The 21,612-nt window shown below is 39.0% G+C and overlaps 1 protein-coding gene across 1 annotated transcript in view; it reads left to right on the forward strand.

Moving 5' to 3' along the window:
* Nucleotides 1-21,612, forward strand: part of LOC311494943 (vitamin D3 receptor A) — a 79,056-nt gene that overhangs the window by 38,009 nt on the left and 19,435 nt on the right. Inside the window, exons 3-5 of the mRNA XM_084554224.1 lie at nucleotides 9,462-9,609; nucleotides 10,549-10,679; nucleotides 21,325-21,509. Coding sequence (XP_084410350.1) covers nucleotides 9,464-9,609; nucleotides 10,549-10,679; nucleotides 21,325-21,509 — 462 coding nt within the window. The 5' untranslated portion in view covers nucleotides 9,462-9,463. The remainder of the gene's footprint in view (nucleotides 1-9,461; nucleotides 9,610-10,548; nucleotides 10,680-21,324; nucleotides 21,510-21,612) is intronic.

Consider the following 21,612-nt stretch of genomic DNA (forward strand, 5'->3'; position numbering starts at 1 on the left):
CACTTTCTTTAAACATTTATTACAAACAGCCAGAGAAATGTCATCCTCAGAAACTTTGAAAAAGTCCCACACCACCACCACCGCCGCCGCCATGTTGTTTGTTTACAAACGTATGCACGTTGTGCTGCATTCAAGTGGTGACGGAAGTTCCCTGTTCCCGGTTTGAGAGTTGTTTTTCCGACCTTTTATGTTTCTGTGGTTTATGTGTAACATCCTGGGTAATGGCAGCTACTACCAAAATCATGACCGAGTTGATGAGTTGTTTTCCGACATGAGGGAGTATTTTAATGATTTTGTTCAGCCAGAATGTTGTTTTTCCGATTATACCGATGCCACTTGAACGCAGCATTCACTTCAGGCAGTTCAGGTCTCATGTGGGAGTTGGAGCGATTTATTAAAACAACCATTCACACCGCAGTACTGACAAAAATATATATTATATATTATCGGGCCATTCGTTATATCGGACTTATCGGAATGATGTCATAATTTCCAGATTCCAGAATTATCGTGCACCCCTAATTTTAATTGTCAGCGTGAAAATGATAAATGGCCTTGGTTTTATATAGCGCTTTTCTACCATTTGGTACTCAAAGAGCTTTACACCTACATCTACCCATTCGCTCACACAAGCACACACACCAGTGCCATGCATTGGGAGCAACTGGTTCAGTGTCTTGCTCAAGGACACTTCAGCATGTGGCACATTCCAGGAATTCAACCGCTAACCCTCTGGTTCGTGGACAACGCGCTCTACCTACTGAGCCACAGCCACCCCTATGTCAGCTTTTCTGTAAGCAGTCATGGATTTGGAAAGGAGTGATACTTGACTGATTCCTGTGCGGAAATAGTCTTTTTTTCTTTTCAACTGCACTCAGAGGTCAGAGGTCAGGGCCAGCAGTGGAGCAACTGGTAGGGTTTATGTGTGTTTGTTTAAGGACATATGCTTGCTGGCTCATTAGTGTTAACTCAGGTCCTCAATTTAGGAACAGTCTCTTTATGATTCCCTGTCACTAAGTTCAGTCCACTTCAGTAGCACATGGCCACCCTGTAAACATGTAACATAACTACTGTTCAAGAAACCAGCCAAGACTGCCTAACATTATCTTACTGCTTAACCATGTGACTCTTTAAATATGCAGTGTTCCCCTTGAGGACAGTGTTGTGCATGAACGTGTTCAATGAACGCCGTTCATATTTTTGTGAACTGTTAACTGAACGCATAATTTATCCAACTGTGAGCGTAGATGTGAGTTTCGCTAGTCTGGAAGGAAATGACAACGTTCACCCCAGTTCAGGGGAAAAAAAACAAAAAAAAAAAGGTTTTACGACAGCTGTCAGTTGGTGTGCAATTTATGGCATACAGCATGTCTGGTGCAGCTGAAGGAGATTCTGCCTCCGTCACCGCAGAAGCAACTGGTCAACACAAACATTTAAGTTATTTCCAAGTATATACAGTCAAGGATTATTTCAAAAGAGCAGTACGGATCCTGGTGGAAAAAATATAACGGGCTGGGGATGGATGGGCAGGTCAGTCAGAGATTCTACTGAACAAGAATAAATCGAAGCTGCTCAAAAAAAACAAAAACGTAAAGAATGAACACAAAGTGTTCGTTTTGGAGTCTATGAACTTCAAAATTAAAAAATGTGAACTATGAACTTGAACTACTTCACTTGTTCTTCACTGTTCGCACTGAACTTTGACCTCGTTTTTGTTTAGTGTCAACTTGCACAAGTACAACACTACTTGAGGAACTGAGGAACTGTGTTGCTAGGGATATGTCTGTAATACCATAATTTACGTATTGCCGCTGTGATCAGCAGTTCAGAACTAACAGTCTTAAAATAATTTCTGTACACAAGCCTGCCTTCCATTTGCTTCTATTCTGCAATATGTTTGTGTGAGAGTAGTTATTAAACTTTCGAATGCTTTCTTTCTCCACAAAACCCACAATTTTTAGTTTGTCAGTCTGTGTTTCCTGGTGTTGTGACTGCAGCACATGCATGCAAAGGCCACCAGATCTGCATTAATAATCAGACTCTGTTACAGTATTGTAGTGACAAAGGGCTCAGTCATAGCAATGATATTTGATGGCACAGATGTATTAATACATTGACAAGTTGACTCTATGTTCCATTTAATAGAAATCCTCACATAGGGTGATGTTGAGTCTACCTAAAGTTTATTTTAGTATATAGTAGATATTAATTCTCATACTCATACTCCTCCAGGTCATGTGGTACTGCTGTTTAAGTAGCTCATGGACTGTATAGGTTTTTCAAACTGGAACATCAGATTTATGATGGGAGGGAAGCATGAAGACAAATGCAGCACAGTAGTTTGACTTGCCTCCAAGGGGCACAGAAAGGGAATGGAAAAGCAGACAGAAAGTCACGAGAACTACATGCAGCTGTGAAGGAGGTGCAACGGTTTCTCCACTCCCCTGGGTGGGCTTTGTTCATGTTTGTGTTGTACTTTCCAGTGCAGGTGGTTTTATTGTTCATTAGTACAGTATTACTGGTATTAATACTCATAGATATTCTATTGTTATTTCCATAACTTTAATGTGAACTAAAGGTTATAATGCTAGGAATCTGTGTTTTTTCCCTCTTGTAACCTCTACCAAATGGAAATACAGTTTTTAAGTTGTTTGTTGACCAATATCATAGCAAAGATCAACCTACCATTGCATCCAGAAATAACTGCAGCGTGTTGTGGTTTATCATACAGTGAAAAATGTATATACTCATATACTTGCGACAGTTGTAAGGACACAGAAAAGCACCTATTTTCTCCAGTGATTCAGTATCGGTGAACATCTGTTCCATATACTTCATGATGATCTGGTGTAAATATCCTGCCTCATCAAAAATACTTTTTACATGCTAAGAGGGGGTTTATGAATTTAACATGATTAGATGACACTCATATGCAGAGTCCACTGCTACACAGAGGAAAATAACATCGGCATCAGCATAAACAGGCAGAGCTGCTCTGCTCTAATCCAGCCTCAAACATGAGGGAAAGAGAGAAAGAGGAATGAAACGTACACACTGTATTTAGAAACGGGTCATTAAAAGGATGCTAGACTGCAGTTGCCATGACACCCTAAATGTTACTTGTGCTGGTTTGTTTTAAATGAATAATGTGTGCAACACAGTGGTTAAGCAAAACACAAGGGAGAATGGGGTCCTGTTACATATAAAAATCTTCCTCTTCTGCTTTGCATATGTACCTCACTGTGCGCATGCACACCCTCATGATCTAACTCTGAACTGGGAATTCATTTTGTGGGTTTAGTTGGAAAATGGAAAGTTATATATAACACCAAATATTGGTGTTGACTATTTGGTGACATTATTGATGTAGCATTGGGGTTTGTTACTGTGTCAGTACCTGCAGGGCCTCTATGTATAGTGCATGATAACAGTCACAAGCCTGTAGAGAGGATATGAGGTGTCCAGTGGTCAGCTTTCTTAACAAAACAGTTTGGTTCTGTTCTGCTTGCACCTTGTAAATGACACTGCCTTGAACAGTCAGCTGGCTCATATACTGGCTAATTAGATCCAGGTGTTCTAGCCAACTATAGACCAATTTCCAACCTTCCTTTTATTTCCAAAATTCTAGAAAAAGTTGTTGCTAATCAGTTGTGTGACCATTTAAACAGGAATGGTCTGTTTGAAGAGTTTCAGTCAGGTTTTAGAGTTCATCATAGTACAGAAACGGCTCTGGTTAAAGTTACCAACGATCTCCTCATGGCTTCAGACAGTGGACTTGTCTCTATACTTGTTCTGCTAGATCTTAGTGCTGCATTTGACACTATTGATCATAATATTTTACTACAGAGACTTGAAAGTGAGATCAAGATTAAAGGAACTGCATTAGGCTGGTTTGAATCCTATCTGTCTGACAGATTCCAGTTTGTCCATGTCAACAATGATTCTTTTACTTATACAAAAGTAAGTTACGGAGTTCCTCAGGGTTCTGTGCTAGGACCAATACTCTTTACGTTATACATGTTGCCATTAGGCAAGATTATTAGAAAACATGGCATAAACTTCCATTGCTATGCAGATGACACCCAGCTATATTTATCCATGAAACCAGATGAAACTCATCAGCTGGTTAAACTCCAAGCATGCCTTAAAGACATAAAGGCTTGGATGACCTGTAATTTCCTACTCTTAAACTCAGACAAAACAGAAGTCATTGTATTTGGTCCTAAACATCTCAGAGAGTCATTACCTAATCACGTGGTTTCTTTGGATGGCATTACCTTGGCCTCCAGTACTACCGTGAAAAACCTTGGTGTTATATTTGACGAGGATATGTCGTTTAAATTGCACATAAAGCAAGTAACCAGGACTGCCTTCTTTCACCTGCGTAATATCGTCAAAATTAGGAACTTCCTGTCTCAGAGTGATGCTGAAAAACTAGTTCATGCATTTGTGTCGTCCAGGCTGGATTACTGTAATTCATTACTGTCTGGCTGTCCAAATAGCTCTTTAAAAAGCCTCCAATTGATTCAAAATGCCGCGGCAAGAGCATTGACAGGAATTAGCAAGAGAGATCATATTACTCCAGTTTTAGCTCCTCTTCATTGGCTTTCTTTAAAATCTAGAATAGAATTTAAAATCCTCCTCCTTACATACAAGGCCCTCAAAGGCCTAGCTCCATCATATCTTAAAGACCTCATTGTACCATAACATCCCAACAGATCACTTCGGTCTGAAAGTGCAGGCCTGCCTGTGGTTCCTAGAATTTCAAAAAATAGAATGGGAGGTAGAGCTTTCAGCTATCAGGCTCCTCTCCTGTGGAACCAGCTCCCAGTTTGGGTTCGGGAGGCAGACACCCTCTCTACTTTTAAGGTCAGGCTTAAGACCTTCCTTTTTGATAAAGCTTATAGTTAGGGCTGGACTGAACCATCCCATAGTTATGCTGCTATAGGCCTAGGCTGCTGGGGGACAATGCACCAAATACATGTCCTCTTTCTTTCTTTCTTCTCTCTCCTCTGTCGCATCCTCCACTTTCTTTTCTCTGGCACAGAGCTCTTGCCCTCTAATTTCCTATCTACTACTAGTCATGTAATTCTGTACTATTACTGTATAGCATGTTAACTGCTTTGTGTCCCTCCCCTTGAATTGAATTGAATTGAATTAATTACCCCTTATGAAAATCGATCAAGAAATTTTGTTCAATCTTTGCTCTGTATTGTGGTTTTCAAAGACTTTTTGGAACTAGATGAATTGCAAACGATCATAAAGGGGTCCATGCCATGGCGAAGACGTTCCCGAGCGGGACGCAGAGGCATATGTCACCAATAGTGCCCCCTATAGACCATATTGCACAAAACTTGGTAGGAGTCATCCACAGATTATTATTGTCAAATTTCAAGCAGTTGACTGTGGTGGTTTGTGAGATATAAACATGTAGTTGTCGTAGCGCCCCCTACAGCCCATATTTCACGAAACTTGGCATGATTGTACGCAATCATGTTATAATGACGGTTGCTAAGTTTCATAAGGATTGGGTGAATACTTAAAAAATTATAGGCCTTAAAGTCATATGAAATGTTTCCGTGTCACCTGTAGACATAATGTCACGCAACTTGATGGGCGTGTACACAATATGTTACAGATTGTGTATGCCAGATTTCATAAAGTTAGCTGTTGCAGTTTTTGAGATATTGAAATGTTGCTTTTGTAGCGTCCCCTTTGAGTTGGGGTGCTTGTACAGAATCATATTATTGTCAATGATATGAAGTTTGATTAAGTTTGGGTATATACTTCACAAAATATTTGCTTTGGAGTTATACTGTGCCACGCCGTAAAAATTATTAGCCATTAACTTTGTAATCAATAACCCTGCTAAAATTCTTTTGAAGAATTTTCATTATCTTTGTCCATAAATGATACATGTCAAGTTTGGTGAGAATTGGATGAACGGGCTCGGAGGAGTTGATTTTGCTTTGAAGTGCAATTTTTTCAAAATGGCTGAAAAAAATGGCAGTCGGAAATGGGCGTGGTCCATTAGAACCAGGGCTGTGTAAGGAATCAGAGGGAGAATTTTGGGAGGAATTTTGTTTCTAGGGCACATGGTTCTTGAGATATGAGGCAAAATGTAAATTGGCTTATTATAGCGCCACCTAGCTGTAGACATGTGTATTGACACCTTGGCAAAGTGAAATGCTAGGACTTCTACCAAGTTACCAACTTTGATGCCTTTCGCCCTTGCAGTTTGTCCTGGGCAGACACTTTAACTAAGCAGAAGGAACAGAAGGTGACGAAGAAGAATAAAAATCGCAACAAAATCAATAGGATCCTGCAACTTCGTTGCATGGACCCCAAATAATAATTACAAGATTTTTTTTTTTCAGATGTTTACAGAGCAACTTATTGACTATTCAGGAACCTAAGTACTATTAAACGTGGTTGATATTTAAGATTTAAAATCTGGATGATTATGTCAGTACTTTCACAATAATAAATGAGAAATGACTCTGCTAATGGTCTTGTGCTGTATCTTTGTGGGTAGCGTTAGCTGGCATACTACAGTTGACAGATATTTAAATTAACAACCATTTTGTCATCCACACTTGTGTAGTCCTCTCCTTTTTTCTTTCACTGCAAAGTATTATCAAGCTATGAAGATGGTTTGATAAGTGGTTAGTAAACCACATCATAGGTGCATTACCCAGTTCTACTATACTGGACTGGAGTGTGGATCAGTATACCATAACCCCTAATCCATTTTCCCATTAAAAACACTCCAAGTGGTTCATTCATTTTTTTCTGATATGATGCAATAATCTAAATAATATATAAATATTATGCGGCTGTGGCTCAGTAGGTAGAGCGGGTTGTCCACGAACCAGAGGGTTAGCGGTTCGATCCCCGGAATGTGCCACATGCCGAAGTGTCCTTGAGCAAGACACTGAACCCCTAGTTGCTCCCAGTGCGTGGCACTGGTGTGTGAATGTGTGTGTGCTTGTGTGAGCGAATGGGTAGATGTGTCTATGACTGTAAAGCGCTTTGAGTACCAATAGGTAGAAAAGCGCTATATAAAAGCAAGGCCATTTACCATTTACCATTTATTTCCCCATTACGGGACAAATAAAGGTTTTCTTATTCTTATTAGTGTGAGCAGAATTTCTGTAGTTTCCCCTCTTTAGGGTTAGCTAAATATGTATTAACTGTTTGGGTTATACATCATTTTTGTTTTTTTAAATGCCTGGCACAATTAAAAAAATAATAACAATAAGTAAAAGATGTTCAAATTTCTATAATTGTGAGAATAAGAAAACTACATATTTTCACATTTTCTATGTCCATATATGTATTGATTCATATTATGATTAGGACTGTATACTTAACAGTATATGTACTTAGAGTGTATATTTTTGCCCACTCACTCAAAGGTAATGGGACTGAATTGTTTAATGCGTATAATAAGTCACATACGTACTAGATTTCATTAAAATGAATCCATGGAGTATCCATTACACACAGCTTAATAATCACACATCCATGTCACTGTCATCATTACAAGATGCTATGAGGATGGTGCTGACACTAGTTGATATTATGTGTACTATGTGATATACACATATATTGTGAATTGCTAAAATGCCATCTCCTCTTTAGCAATTTAACATGCTGACTATAACTAAATAAAAATGCTAATTATTAAGCAGTATTACAAATGAGAAACAAGTGAGGGAAAAGTGACAGAGAAGAAGAATTATGCTACGGTTGTCAATTACAGACCTGGAGCCTGACTGCACTGTTGTTAATCAGCACTGCTAATGAAATTGCAGGCAGTTTTGTTTGTTGATGAACTCTTCCTATTTTGCCCTCTCCAGTAATTTCATTATTCACCTGCTGCTGCATCAGTAAACAAACCTGTTTTTGTGACGTGATGACTAATGCTGCATGTCTAGCTTTTGTATGCACATTGGTGCTCCTCTGAGATCTCTCACATACATATACACACACAAGCCTGGCATAGATGGTCAACATGTATTAAACTAATATTCTGCCAGTGTGTGTCCATGCTAGTGTGTGTCCCGCTTTCCCAGTGCTTATTCCAGTAGCTGATGCTTCACAGCCAGATGCCCCTAGCTCACATGTCTGAAATGTGTATTATCCTCGGAGCCTGTGTTTAAGCTTACATCTAGCCAGGATACAATCAACATTAAATGAGTGAGATTATGATTGTGTTTACTCTTACCTGCATCATTTTCTTTCACCATTCATTCGCTACTCTGCAAATTCTACCTATCATTTTATCCTTGTTTGACATAGGGTAGTCTTACTTCTTTGTGAATCTCCCCACAGGCTATATTCTGCAGCCACGTGACTCATTCTGTGCTTAAGTTCATACCATCCATCCCCCTCCTCTCTTTGTCCTGATTTAGAGATGTGTACCCGTCGCATGACCTGTATCTCTGCAGTGTTGTTTTGTCACAAATTGGACTTTTCCATCCTTTGTTACATTTTTCATAGTTTCTTTGCATTTTATACAGTTGTCTTGTCATTTTGCCTCTTTTGTTCTCAGTTGTTCATTCTCCTTGGCTTGACATGAAAGCCATTACCACTGCCTATATTATTATATAGTCTTCTCTGTTCCTCTTCGTGGTTTGGCCTTCGTTTTCAAAGTTAAAATATGAATGAAAACCTGAATTTAAGCCATTGGTGACGCAATTAAATTGCCCATCTTCATTGTAAAACGCAATGCTCTTTGCATCCGTTACTGGAGCTTCTATTTTTCTGTTTCCACATCATTGACTCCTCAGTTTCAGAACTTTCAATTTATTTATTGATATTATCATCCTTTTAAAAGTCATACAAAATATTGTTTTCTGTTGAGCTTAAGGCCGAGGCACATTGGGGGGGAAAAATTGATATGAATGACTGTGCTCACAGTTGCCTGTCAGTGTATGTTACTCTGCTGCTGTTTATCTCATAAGGGATGACCAGATGGTGTGTGTGTGTGTGTGTGTGTGTGTGTGTGTGTGTGTGTGTGTGTGTGTGGGTGGGGGGTGGATTTCATGTTGATCCTATTAAATGCATCAGTCATTTCACTTCTTTGCTTCTGGAAAATGTCTCTTTTCTATCATTAGCTCTCTAATGTCAAACTTTTAAACTTAAGATTTTGTGTATGTGTGTGCATTTGCATGTACCTGTGCCTGCTGACTCATTCAATAGCTGTTATAAGCAGTGTGGCTGTCAGTGTCTTTTGCTAAATATGCTAATCGCTGAGCACCTGTTTGTATAAGAAGAGAGAAATGCACACCTCCCCATCCAGCGCACACTCAAAGACTCCTGCACAGCATACGGATAGGGGAAATAAACTGATTTTTAGACAGAGGTTGGTCATAGTCATGGGCGTACGGAAAGTTTCTCAACTTTCATATCTTTTTAGATACAGGTTTTAATCTCTTTTTCCTTTTTCTCCTCAGTGATGGAGCCCATGACGGTGACAACGTCAGTGGTCGGACCGGACGAGTTCGACCGCAATGCCCCGCGGATCTGTGGGGTGTGCGGGGACAAGGCTACTGGCTTCCACTTCAATGCCATGACCTGTGAGGGCTGCAAGGGTTTCTTCAGGTGAGTGTTGTTCCTGCATTTCATATTTTGTGTTTTAGTGACTGTTTCTGTTGAATGTGATGTGGACATGTTTCCATATGGATGAGGCACTTTGAATTTGCATCCTGTTTACTTTATTCATCGTTTGCTTTATTTTTATTTTGCAAGCTTGTATCCAAATCTGCTCATTTCTACATCGACAGAACATCATTAGTTCTGTTTAGTTACAAATAACGTGTTTTTGTTCAGTTTTCCTGCCTCTGAATGTTTAGAAATTAACCTAATATTTACTTTCAGACAGCACTGGGAGATATTGATCTTTTCTGTCAGACACACTGTGGATCATTTTAGGAATTGTTACTAAGTTCATATTAATTTAAATCAATAATGAATCATTTTGAGAAACTCACAGATACTTCCTGAAATGTTTACTGTTTGTAACAATGAGATTAATGGTATATCACTGGTTTAGTACACTGGCTGTCCATTTTGTGCTAAACGTGTTGCTATTGTTGCTATTGCTATTATAACTACGTTAAACCTAATGTCAGACTGCCCTGTTGTTGATGTAGAGGTACAGTGTGTCTTTTTCTGTCTGGCTGCATGAACATGCATGCAATCCTTTCAGAACAATATTCATTATTCATTGGTGTCTGTAATCCTGTTATTTTTCCTTTTCTATCTCTCACTCACACACAGTACAAACTACTTTCTGCTATTTATAAAAGGTTCCAAGTTGTATTCAGTAATTAAATAGTATTTAATGTTTTTTTAATCCCACCTGCCTAAAGGCGAATAATTATAATAGGAATTAAAAAATAATTCATTTTGACTTGATCTCTCTCTAGTTTGAGGTTCGTATTTGTATTGTTGATTAGATTAAAACATTGATATGCATTGAGATGAGAGTGTCGAGTGTATCAACAATAAGAGTGTCATTATTTTGATTCACTCCTGTAGGCGCAGCATGAAACGTAAAGCCTCCTTCACCTGTCCATTCAATGGAAGCTGCACCATCACCAAGGACAACCGGCGTCACTGCCAGGCCTGTCGTCTCAAACGTTGCATTGACATTGGCATGATGAAAGAGTGTGAGTTGACATTTTCTGGCTCCTGTCATTCTGTCTGTGCTGTTGCCGTAGTTTGAGATGGAAATATAAATTCAGCTGCGAATACTTTTGTTTAAACACATTTTTATGATAGCTCTGAAGGCTGCTATTTTCATTTTGATTTAGAAACATTTAAGAGATTTAGAGTTCTGACATGTAAAATAAAAACTGGCACAATTCCTAGATCACCGAACAAATCTCAGCACATTTATCTTGCCGACTACGTGAACTTCTTTGTACTTCTTGGGTCAGATTTTTTTGAGTTGTATCATCCACATTCATATGTAACTTAGTGTCTTAGTGGAGTTGATATACTCAGTGGAGGCTTCTTCTATTAATCAACTCATAGTCATTATTCACCTTTTATACTGTAAATACAGTTTGTAGCAGAACATTACTATGTAGCATTGTTGTAAAGAAACATGACATTAGAATGATGTGAAAGAGTCAGGCGTCACATTGTTATTTTAAGAAAAGTGGCATCAGGCAGAACAAAATCTACCACACCATCAGCAGATCAAAGCATCAAGCTTGTCTTCTTCTGTTTACTGATGAATGCAAGTTAGAGGTTTGTGGCAGTAACAGTTGGATGTATATAAGGAGGTGAACGGGAGAGAGAACAATACAGCAGTGTATCAACCCCCAGTGAAACATGGTGGCGGGAATATTTTAGTCAGTGGGTGTTATGATACTCAGGATTTCAGCAGCTGCATTGAATTGTCTCCCTTTTAAAAGGGAGGAGTCACACTCTTCAAAGACCTTCATCCTATAACCTCAGGTTTGCATCTTTGTGGAGAAAGGTTTTATACTGCAGCAGTACAATGAACCCAAACTCATACAAATACTAAGAAATTCATTTTTCATTCAACTTTTCTCTCAACCACTTCAGCTGTTATTAAACTCTCTATCTTAGACTTTGGGAGCCTATTGAATGTGTTTTGGTGAATATTGACACAAGGTAAACAAGGCTCCACTATACACAGTAGATAAGACCGACACTGAGGGTAATAACAAGACAGAATGTGGTTTTCCTCTGACATTCTTGACATGTCGTATTCATTTATACATGTGGGTTACTGTAAAACAGCTGCTCTGATGCTGCTGCCATTTCCGTGAAATCCACAACCACTGTCGCATAAAATACAGTTGACTTTCTGTTGTTATTTTTTTGCACGCAGTATTTTTGGCAGTGCCACAATTTCTGCACATTTTGTATAACACATAAAAAACCCAGACAGAAAACTTCTGCTCCATATTGCAACTGCAAACAACAACAACAACAACAACAAAAAAAAGTTGTACACTACTATCTGGAGTTGAAATCAATGCATCATTCAATAGTGGACAGACAAGTGTGGATATGCATAAGGCTGGTGGTGCCACATGGAAAACCGTGTTAGAGAGGCAGCTTGATAGTGTACTACGCTTTTCTTTGTTGGTTATTTATACAATACCAGGCCTGGGTGTAATACAAGATGAAGGTGCTGTGAAAGGAGAATGAGACATCATGTCACTTCTTGTTAATGCACAGTGACATCTTGTCACAACGGATTCAAAATGACTACCATAGAGGGGTATTTCTATTCAGCCTTTTATAAATGAGTACATCATCTAGCTTTTGTGACATTATTAGTCCTGCATCCTGCTTTTATTTATTTATTTATTTTGAATAAGAGAGTGACAAAGTAGCACTTTTCTTGCCAAGTGGTATTGTGTGTATTAGAATTATGGCGAGCTAACCTAGGCCCACAGCAGCGCATCAGCATAACCATAACAAGTCCTAGATGACAAGAGGAGAATGAGCCAAGGGAAAGGAAGGAAGGAAGGAAGGAAGCAAGCCCAGGGGAGTTACAATCCCATTCAACAATGGATCTCTTTCTTCAAAGAAACACACAATGGTCCAGCACACATTTCATTCACAAACAGACTGTGTGTGTGTTTGTGTGAAACAGAGATGATGCAGGGCAGGGTTCGGACTGGTGATAACGGCCGTGTTGACCACAAATAGCCATATTACACTGGTGTGTTTCATTGAGGAAAGATGTGAGAAGAGCGAGCGAGCCAGAATAGAGAGGGAGCGAGAGAGAGCGTAAAATGGTTTCTTTGTTTGTCACAGCAAGTACACAGGTTCATGGGCCGAAGGAATCCCACTGTACTCACTACTGAGTATTGCAGCTCCTCTACATCTCTCAATGTGGAAAAATAAAATGCTGTATATGCGGCCTAGAGATCTGTACTGTCTGTTCAAAACCTCACCACCTCTGCAGTAACATACCTCTTCTCAAAAATGTTGCATTTAAGTCAACTGTAACTGTGTCGTTCCACAGTGCTGCTAAAATTCAATGTACACTGTTCCTTATAAAGTTGGAATAATTTTGTTTTCAGGCACATTACTCTTTTTATTCCTATTTATGCATATCAGCTATATGTTTGGAAGTGACTAATGACGTTTTAAGAAGATATACACTTATACACGCTATTTATCAAGAATAAATCACATTGTCACAATCATTTCATGAGAAGAGGTACAAAATATTTTATTCCAACTTCATGGGCAATAGTGTAGTAGGATGAAATGCTAGCAACTGCTTGACATTAAAAGTGTAATTTGGTTACATTATTACCTTCCATCCCGGTTGTCTCTAGATGGCTAGCACAGTATTTGTTCATCTGCAGTTTGTGTTTGAAGTAACATGCATCATCAAAATGTTACTATGCGCCAAAGATCTACAGGTTGCATTCATTAAATCTTGCACAACAACCACCATGCAGCTTCAAAATAACCACACATACTTCTGTGCTCTTTTGCACATGTAACTAATCATTTTTATCTGGCCATTGTACTCAACTTTAGTTTATGCAGTACAAATCGGTATGATTTTCTTAAAAAAACAAAAAACAAAACAAAAGTTTAAACAAATTCAACTTGATCATTGTGTTATTTGCACATCCATGCAATTTATATGGCTATGTTAAAAATAGATTCCCCACTCTCCAGAAACATGTGTACTTAGAAAAAAAAAATACATATGCAGTGTCGTCTGTGTTGTGCAGCTACATTTATAAAAAATAATTCAAGCACCTTACCACTCGATCTGTGTTTATGTGACCTTGTGCACCTGCTCATAGCCATGCCATGTTTATTTTCTCATTAGAAAAAATTCAATAATCTGTCATAACCAAAGCTAGAGAGCCCTAATAATTGTGTGTACATGTGTTGATTTGTTAAAAATGGAAATTCTTTTGTTGATTAGCAATTGTATTGTGCTTTAGCTTGTGTTTATTTCTAACAGGATTAGAATCACGGGAGAGTTTCCAAAACACTTTGGTTTTCAGATGACTGAACTCTTTCTTCTGTCTTTCTGCGGCCAAGCCCTCTTGAAAACTCCGTAATTCAAATGTCCTCATCTTCTCTCTGAGTGTTTTGTATTCTGTCCCATAGACAACCTTTGCACCTATATTACCATAATTGTCAGGTGTGCAAATCCCAACTAGAGGTGCATGGTGTACATCCAAAAAAGGCTTGATCTTAAGATTTCAATTACCTGTAAGTTCGTAACATGTGCAGTTAAAAGATGGCCGAAATCCAAATGTTGTCTACCAACTGTTTCCTGCCTGTAATAGAGCACAAAGCCAAGTGAACAAAGAGCTCCCTCCATTTTATATTAACACTGTTAACTAAACCAGCAAACGAGCAAGGGATCTTGTTATGTTCATTGATAAGGATCACAGGTGCATGTGTGGTTAGATTGAAGCCCACGTAAATAAAATAACATGTTGTATATTTGCTGAACAGACACACCTTCCTTCAGCTGTGATCTATAGATCATTTTACAGCCTATGTTCCGTCTACGTCACTGCGGTTAGCTGGAGGCAAAAACCACAGAGGCTACCGTTATCAAAATGTCATCTTGCTGCGTTGTTGGGGGCCAGAATTGGAGGAGTATGGTTATGGTTAACGCCAAACTAAAATTTTATTGCATACCAACTGCCACTCTGAATCAGAAAAAAAGAAACCTGTGATGCAACTCGATAAGACGAAAGGATTGGGCTGAGGCGATCATCAAAAATGCTTGTGTCTGCGTTCACAATATAGCATTTGGTACCTCCCACTAAAAAGTTAGCTAACGTTAGAAACAATACGCTATGCTGATACTTCAATAGCAAGCTTCATTTACTAAATTTTTTGCTAAGCCACAACTGCTGACAGCTGTGGGGAGTAGTGGTTAGAGATGCAGCTTGGGGCTGAAGGGACCCAGGTTCGCTTTCCCCATTGGCTGAGGTGCCTTGAGCAAGCATCTAACCTCCAAATTGCTTTCCCACTGCACCAACGTTACACACTGCTGTGTGAATGAATGGATGGGTCAAAAAGCAGGATTAATTTCCCATGTGGGATCAATGCATTGTTGTTGTTGCTTTACATTTGCCTCTTATAACTTTAAATAACTATTGCATATACAACATGTATGAAGCTTTATGGCTGCCAAATACCAGATGTAGGTACTTAGCCAGCCATGCTAGTGCAGTTTGCTGTCAAGTAGCCATAGCTGTTGGTTTGGTTTACAATGACCAAAGCCTGATGCATGTTTGTTTTCCAGCCTTGCCACTCGCTAAAAAATGTCATGTGTTTACTAACACCTGTCACCCACCTCCCTCAGTGAGGGAGGTGGGTGACAGGAGAGTTCTGGCTAAACTGTCCTCCATGCTGGACAATGAGTCCCACCCCCTGCACGGTGACCTGACAGGACTGAGGAGCAGCTTCAGTGACAGACTGCTTCACCCTCGATGTGTGAAGGAAAGATACAGAAGGTCTTTCCTTCCTCCTGCTGTTAGGCTCCACAACGAGCACTCCTAATATGTGCAATATATCTATTATTATATATCTATTATTATATCTTTTCTGCATGCTGTTGCAAACTGCAATTTCCCCACTGTGGGACGAATAAAGGTTTTTCTTATCTTCTTATCTTATAAGCCATTTGTGTCACACATGTGGAGATGCCTTGAGGCCTCACTGACCTGAGTTTACCTCCTGGACATCACAAGCACTGGACATTAGTGGAAAAACACTGGCTACATACCAAATCCAGCTGGACATACACTAATCAGGCATAAGATCATGACCACCTTCCTAATATTGTGTAGGTCTCCTTTGTGACTTGCCAGAGGTTGGACATGGGCCATTTGAGGGTGTCCTGTGGTGTTTTGAAACAGAATCTTGTTAGTGGGGGCCTTTGGGTCCTATGGGTTGAGTGGAGGGGCCTCTGTGGATCATCCCACAGATACTTGATCAGTTTGGGATCTAGTGAATTTGGAAGCCAGGTCAACACCTTGTGCTGTTTTTCATGTTTTCTGAGTTGGTCCTAAACTGGTCGTGTGTGTGTGTGCCTGTGTCAGGTTTTATCCTGCTGGGAATGGCTGCTGCCATCAAGGAGTGTCATTGCTATGGGATGGGGGTGCCTGTTTTGTTATAGGTGGGTGGTACATGTCTCACAAACATCTACACAAAAAGTCCAATTGTTTCCCAGCAGAACCATATTGTCATAATATGGTTAATGTCATTTACTTCTCCTGTCAGTGGTCATAATGATTGATGTATATCACACCAAATCTGAGTGTGAGCAGCCTTCTTTGTGTTTAGCAGGTCGGTCAGCTAGTTAGTGAGTAAGCCTGTATTGGACCTCTGGCCTCCACCACAAGGGCACAATGCCTTTTTTCCTCTTTGCCAGTGTGTCTGGCTTGACTGGTGTTGACCAAAACCTGATTTTTTTTAATGAATCCCTCTCCCAGTGTTGGCCATTCTTTCTTTCTCTCTTTGCCTCCCTCTGCCATGCAGGGCACCACATCCAATCAGTCTCTTTCCAAACAGCAAACCCTCTTTTGACAAACTGTTGCATGTCTGCCAAGCGCTGTGGGGCGGTCAAGATGTTCCTTTGATGGTCTGTTTTTGTTTTGTGGACCCCTGCCTTAATGATGCCATCCAGTGCTCAAACTTGACTGGAAACCAACTGGTCCAATCATGTCATGGCCTTAGAATAGCTGCTTTGACGACTTGTGCCTAACTTTCACCAAACTGTGCCTATTCACCATTGAGCTATGTCCTGTATACTTGGATGTCCTCACCACAAGCAGCAGTTGTAGGCAGCCCGTTCCTGGCATAGAATTGGATGGATACTGGAGTGCAGCCAAACCCTAATTAATGACAGTGGGTTAAAAGAGATGAAAGCCAACTAAATCCTGGTTAGCTAAGCAGGCAGTCATTCAGATGCCTTTTTAAGCCTGTAGTTGCTGCTGTTGTTTTTTGCATCACCAAATGCGATTATGTAATGCCACTTGTGTGGTTGCAATCCAGAGTGCAATCAGTGATCTGCTTCATACAGAATACTGGTTGTTTTTATGGAAGCTGTAAACAACTATATATGAAGTGGTGATCCGATCACCATTTATTTATGGTCATCTGTGTCATTTCATTGGTCTCTTGAATTAGCAGTTACTATAAAGTATGTATTTATGTGATATGCTTATAATTTTGATCCAAATATGTACTTATCATTGTCAAGATTACACTGTCATATGAAATTGTCATATCTTTTTTAATGTAATAATAGTTGATAACACATAAACCAAAATTTCTGTTAAAAGATTAAGGTCTTTTTTAGAGCTGAAAGTCTGAACAAGGTTCACATTTTGTTACATTGTATAGATTTATCTGGTTAGTTGTGGTGAAGGCTAAATAAAGAACTTAACATGTCATATTAATCTCTCTGTTGTCATCACCTACGTCAGCAATGCCTCCCTACTCTTGGCATTTATTGGTTTTTAGAAAGGTATCTGACAGGTTTGGCGTGTAGCCATTTCAGACGGGCAGCCTTACATTGCTGTTTGAATAGAGAAATAATAAAATAAGAAATTATAATTATCATGGTATTAGTTCTAATTGTATACTGTTTCCACAGTTTATTTACATTGGTTGGCATTGCTTCCTCTCGCAAAATAAAAAATGTAAGCATTACTTTTAATGTTTTTGAACATATTTCAATTAAAGACTTTTGCCCTCTACTACTTGATACTCCTTTTCCTGATAGCCTACTGTAAATAGCTATGATTGATCCAACTGTCCAAACCCTCACATTAGTAACAAACGGAACTCAAAATTTGGTTGTTTGGTCCAGACTATGATCCAGGGAAAGTTTGATAACAGTACTTTTGAAATCTAATCTAATGAAAGTTAGATTGACTGTCTTTAAAATATGATTAGTGAGACAATTTCTTTGTAGGCTTCCGGTCGCCGGACTGGTCATCGTATTTGTACATGTTGACCTCATCACTATGGGCTTGGGCCACAACAGCCTGTCTCTCCTTTGCAGTCATGGTCTGTTTGGTAATCATGTTGTCCGTCTGTCCGCCTGTCCGCCTGTCCGTGCATGCGTGCAGTTGAGCCCTTTATGGGTAATCATTTAGTGTGGCAAAGAGTCAACGGGGTTAAATGGGCCAAGGCATCTGGGGGTCAGTGCATTCCAGCAGTGACTACGGTGACCCACAGTCTCCAGATGTGGATAACAGAAACACCAAGTGTAAATTTTCACTTCAGTGTTTGTCCCTACAGTGTTATCATTAAATGCCACAATTCAACTACAAAAATGTACAGCCTCTGAAAATATTTTCAGAGGCTTTTGGTAGACTTTTGGTTTGGCAACTTTTATAATTTTTGTTTTGTCCAGGGGTAAACATTTTGTGTTCCAGTGAACTGACGCTTGTTTTAAGTGGGGAAAAAAAATCTTAGGCTCCCATTTGCCCTCTCTGTCAGATTCTTGCTATGATATTTATAATGTATAACTCTATCAAGTACATGACGATGATCTAAAGTAACTATTAGTCTCCTTTAGAGTTGTCTAACAAAAATGTAACGGGGAAGGATATTCTTCTGACCACCTCATTACAGATGTCACTACTATCTACACACTGCTGGTTTTCCCAGCTCAGCTTGTAATCCAAGGTTTCCAATTTCACACCATCAGATGCCACTTAGCAACACACATCCAGATGTGTGTTGTTTCTTGCACAGAGGGCAAAAGGGAAAATGTATTGCAGAAAGTCTGTGTTCCTTCTACAAAACCGAATCAAACACAAATGAACATAAGAATAGCCTCTTCGTATCAATAGCTTGAACTTCCAATAAGACAAAGGTGGGTGTATTAATATTGCTTAACATTAGACTCACTATATATCTGTCATTTACATAGTATATTCTCAGCCGGTTGACGATGGGAAGAAAGGCTAGACCAGCATACAAGGGTTGCAGTTATATAGACTGGTCACAAAAATGAGAAAAAAATATGATTTTTTTCAAGTCCTCTGCACATGACTGGGGAATTAAATTTCTCTAATCTCCTCCATTTTTCTGGAAAATGAAAATCCGACCAATCCATTAGCTACCTTCTTGTACTTTTTATACTCTTTCACCTCTTGTTTGTGGCCATTCCAGGAGGTTCTCATTTTGCGAGTAAGGTCAAGGAACAAGCAAACATTCCCAACTTTAGAACTGACTGACATTGCAGCAGAAAATCATGTACAAAATATTTTAGACTTTACTGATCCACGAAGGAAATTTCTTTGTCACAGTAGCTCAGTTGCACATAAAAAAACACTCTTAAGAACCACAAGTGAAAAGGAAAAAAAAGAGAAAAATAATAAAATAAATAAGTAAAAATCTAGTAAAATGAAATATGATAATATGAGCAAAAAAGTACAAAATTGGTATATGAACAAATGCACAGGAAGTAGAGACAGAAGTAAATATATATTATATACATAGGAAGGATTGAAAGGTGCAAAATGTGCATTAACATTAATAAAATGGAGTCAGTTACTGTTGTTATGCATGAACGCATTCATATTTTAACTGTGAACTGAACGCATCATTTTTCCAACTGTGAGCGTAGACGTGAGTTTCCCTCAATCTGGAGGGATTCCCCCGTTCGGGAAAAGAAGCGATTTACGGCATACACCATGTCAACAAGAATAGCTCGAAGCTGCTCATAAATAAACAAAATACAAAACAAACAAACAAAAAAAAAAAGGGGAAAATGAACGTGAACTGTTTATTTTGGAGTCTATGAACTTAGTTCAAAATTAAAAAATGTGAACTATGAACTTGAACTAGTTCATTTTTATCTGTTAGAACTGAACTTTGAACTAGTTCTTGTTTAGCGTGAACTTGCACAACACTGGCCATGGCATGTGGATGTTGATCATGTGAGCAAGAGGAAAAAGCACCTTCCTCTCTGCATATACACCATCACACACACAAAGAAATTACACTTTTCAAATAGAGACAGTTGGCTGCATGACAACCCTCTTGTGCTTATTTTCTAAAGTGAGCTACTGATGCTATGGAAGAGGTTGACACTGAATCCTCATCTTCATATATTGTAATGGGAAGGCCGTGGCTGTGACCATGAGGTTCATATTATTTAAATCTTTTAGGGTCATTTGAGTGAGGTGAAAAAAAACTATATACTATACTATACTATATTGAGTCAGACCTAAAAGAGTCGAGATAAACTGTATGTGTAATCCATTCTGCAACACTGTGCCTCTCTACCTGCACTCTCTACTCCTGCAGAATGAATAAGGCAAAGGCACTTAAATATCCAACACTCGCTGCATCAGCTGTTTTGTTTTGTATTGTATGTTTTGTACTGTGCTGCTGTGCTGCTGTTAAATTTCAAGGTTTCACATTTTTGGTGGAAAAATTTTACGTTTTCCCATTCCAAGGTTATTTGGCATGTTGTCTATTAAAATAAAATAGTAAAGAGTGATAAATAGCTGATAAAATCACTTTGCCTTTCTTGATAGCCTACATTTATCTGACTCGTAACGTTATTTTCTCTGTTTTCCCTTTATTTATTTTTTTTTTGAAACTCATCATGGAAACCATAAGCAGAGGAAAAAACCCTTACATGAACAAGATACACACCTGGGTTAATTATAACCAAAAAAACAAAAACAGAATGAATATATTACCGTTACTTTAAACGGAGGGCAACAAGCGGAAACTGTAACGTGAGATAAGCCCAAGAGACTGTATTACAAATGGGCCATGAGATTTGATCCAAAAACATTAATAATTTATTCTACATTTGGTGTATTCTTGTAGTTCCCTGTGTTATATTGTTACTCTGTAATTCAGATGGTGTAAAAAGAGTATGTTCTCATTAAATTGCGTGACACGTGTCGTGGACCTTTGTGTGTGTGTGTGTATACTTTCACTGAAGTAGACACGACTCCAGATCATTTACAGTCTAGTGATATGGGAGATAAATACAAGACTTGTTTTTTGGTTGATTTTTCTAAATTCAAACAAGTAAAAGTTACAGTAAAATCCTAATTTTTCTACAGATTTTTAATGCCTGAGTTTATATGAATGCAAACACTGACTTAATACACAATGTAATTCATGTTTAGGAATGATTCAACATGCATTAGCATGCATTCAGTGCTTAAATCAGTGCTCTTTACTGAGTTTTTTAAATTATCTTCATTTTTTTTTAATCCAACTTTGACATCTGTATGTGTGAACGTGTGTGCTGGTAAGGTAACATAACTCTGTATCTGTCTATTACAGTCATACTGACGGACGAGGAGGTTCAAAGGAAAAAAGAAATGATAATGAAGAGGAAAGAGGAGGAGGCCGCCCGGGAGGCAATGAGGCCCCGACTGAATGAGGAGCAGACTCGCATCATCTCCTGCCTGGTGGAAGCTCACCACAAGACCTATGATGCCTCCTATTCTGACTTCTCCCGCTTTAGGGTTAGTCCAGTACAAAGTTACTTCCTTTTCACAAACCGCACTCACATTATCAATGCTGAAGCCAAAATCATTTTGTTCTCCACCATGAATTTGGGTAAATCGA

Source organism: Chelon labrosus (genome assembly GCF_963514085.1).
Source record: "Chelon labrosus genome assembly, chromosome: 10".
Lineage (NCBI taxonomy): Eukaryota > Metazoa > Chordata > Actinopteri > Mugiliformes > Mugilidae > Chelon > Chelon labrosus.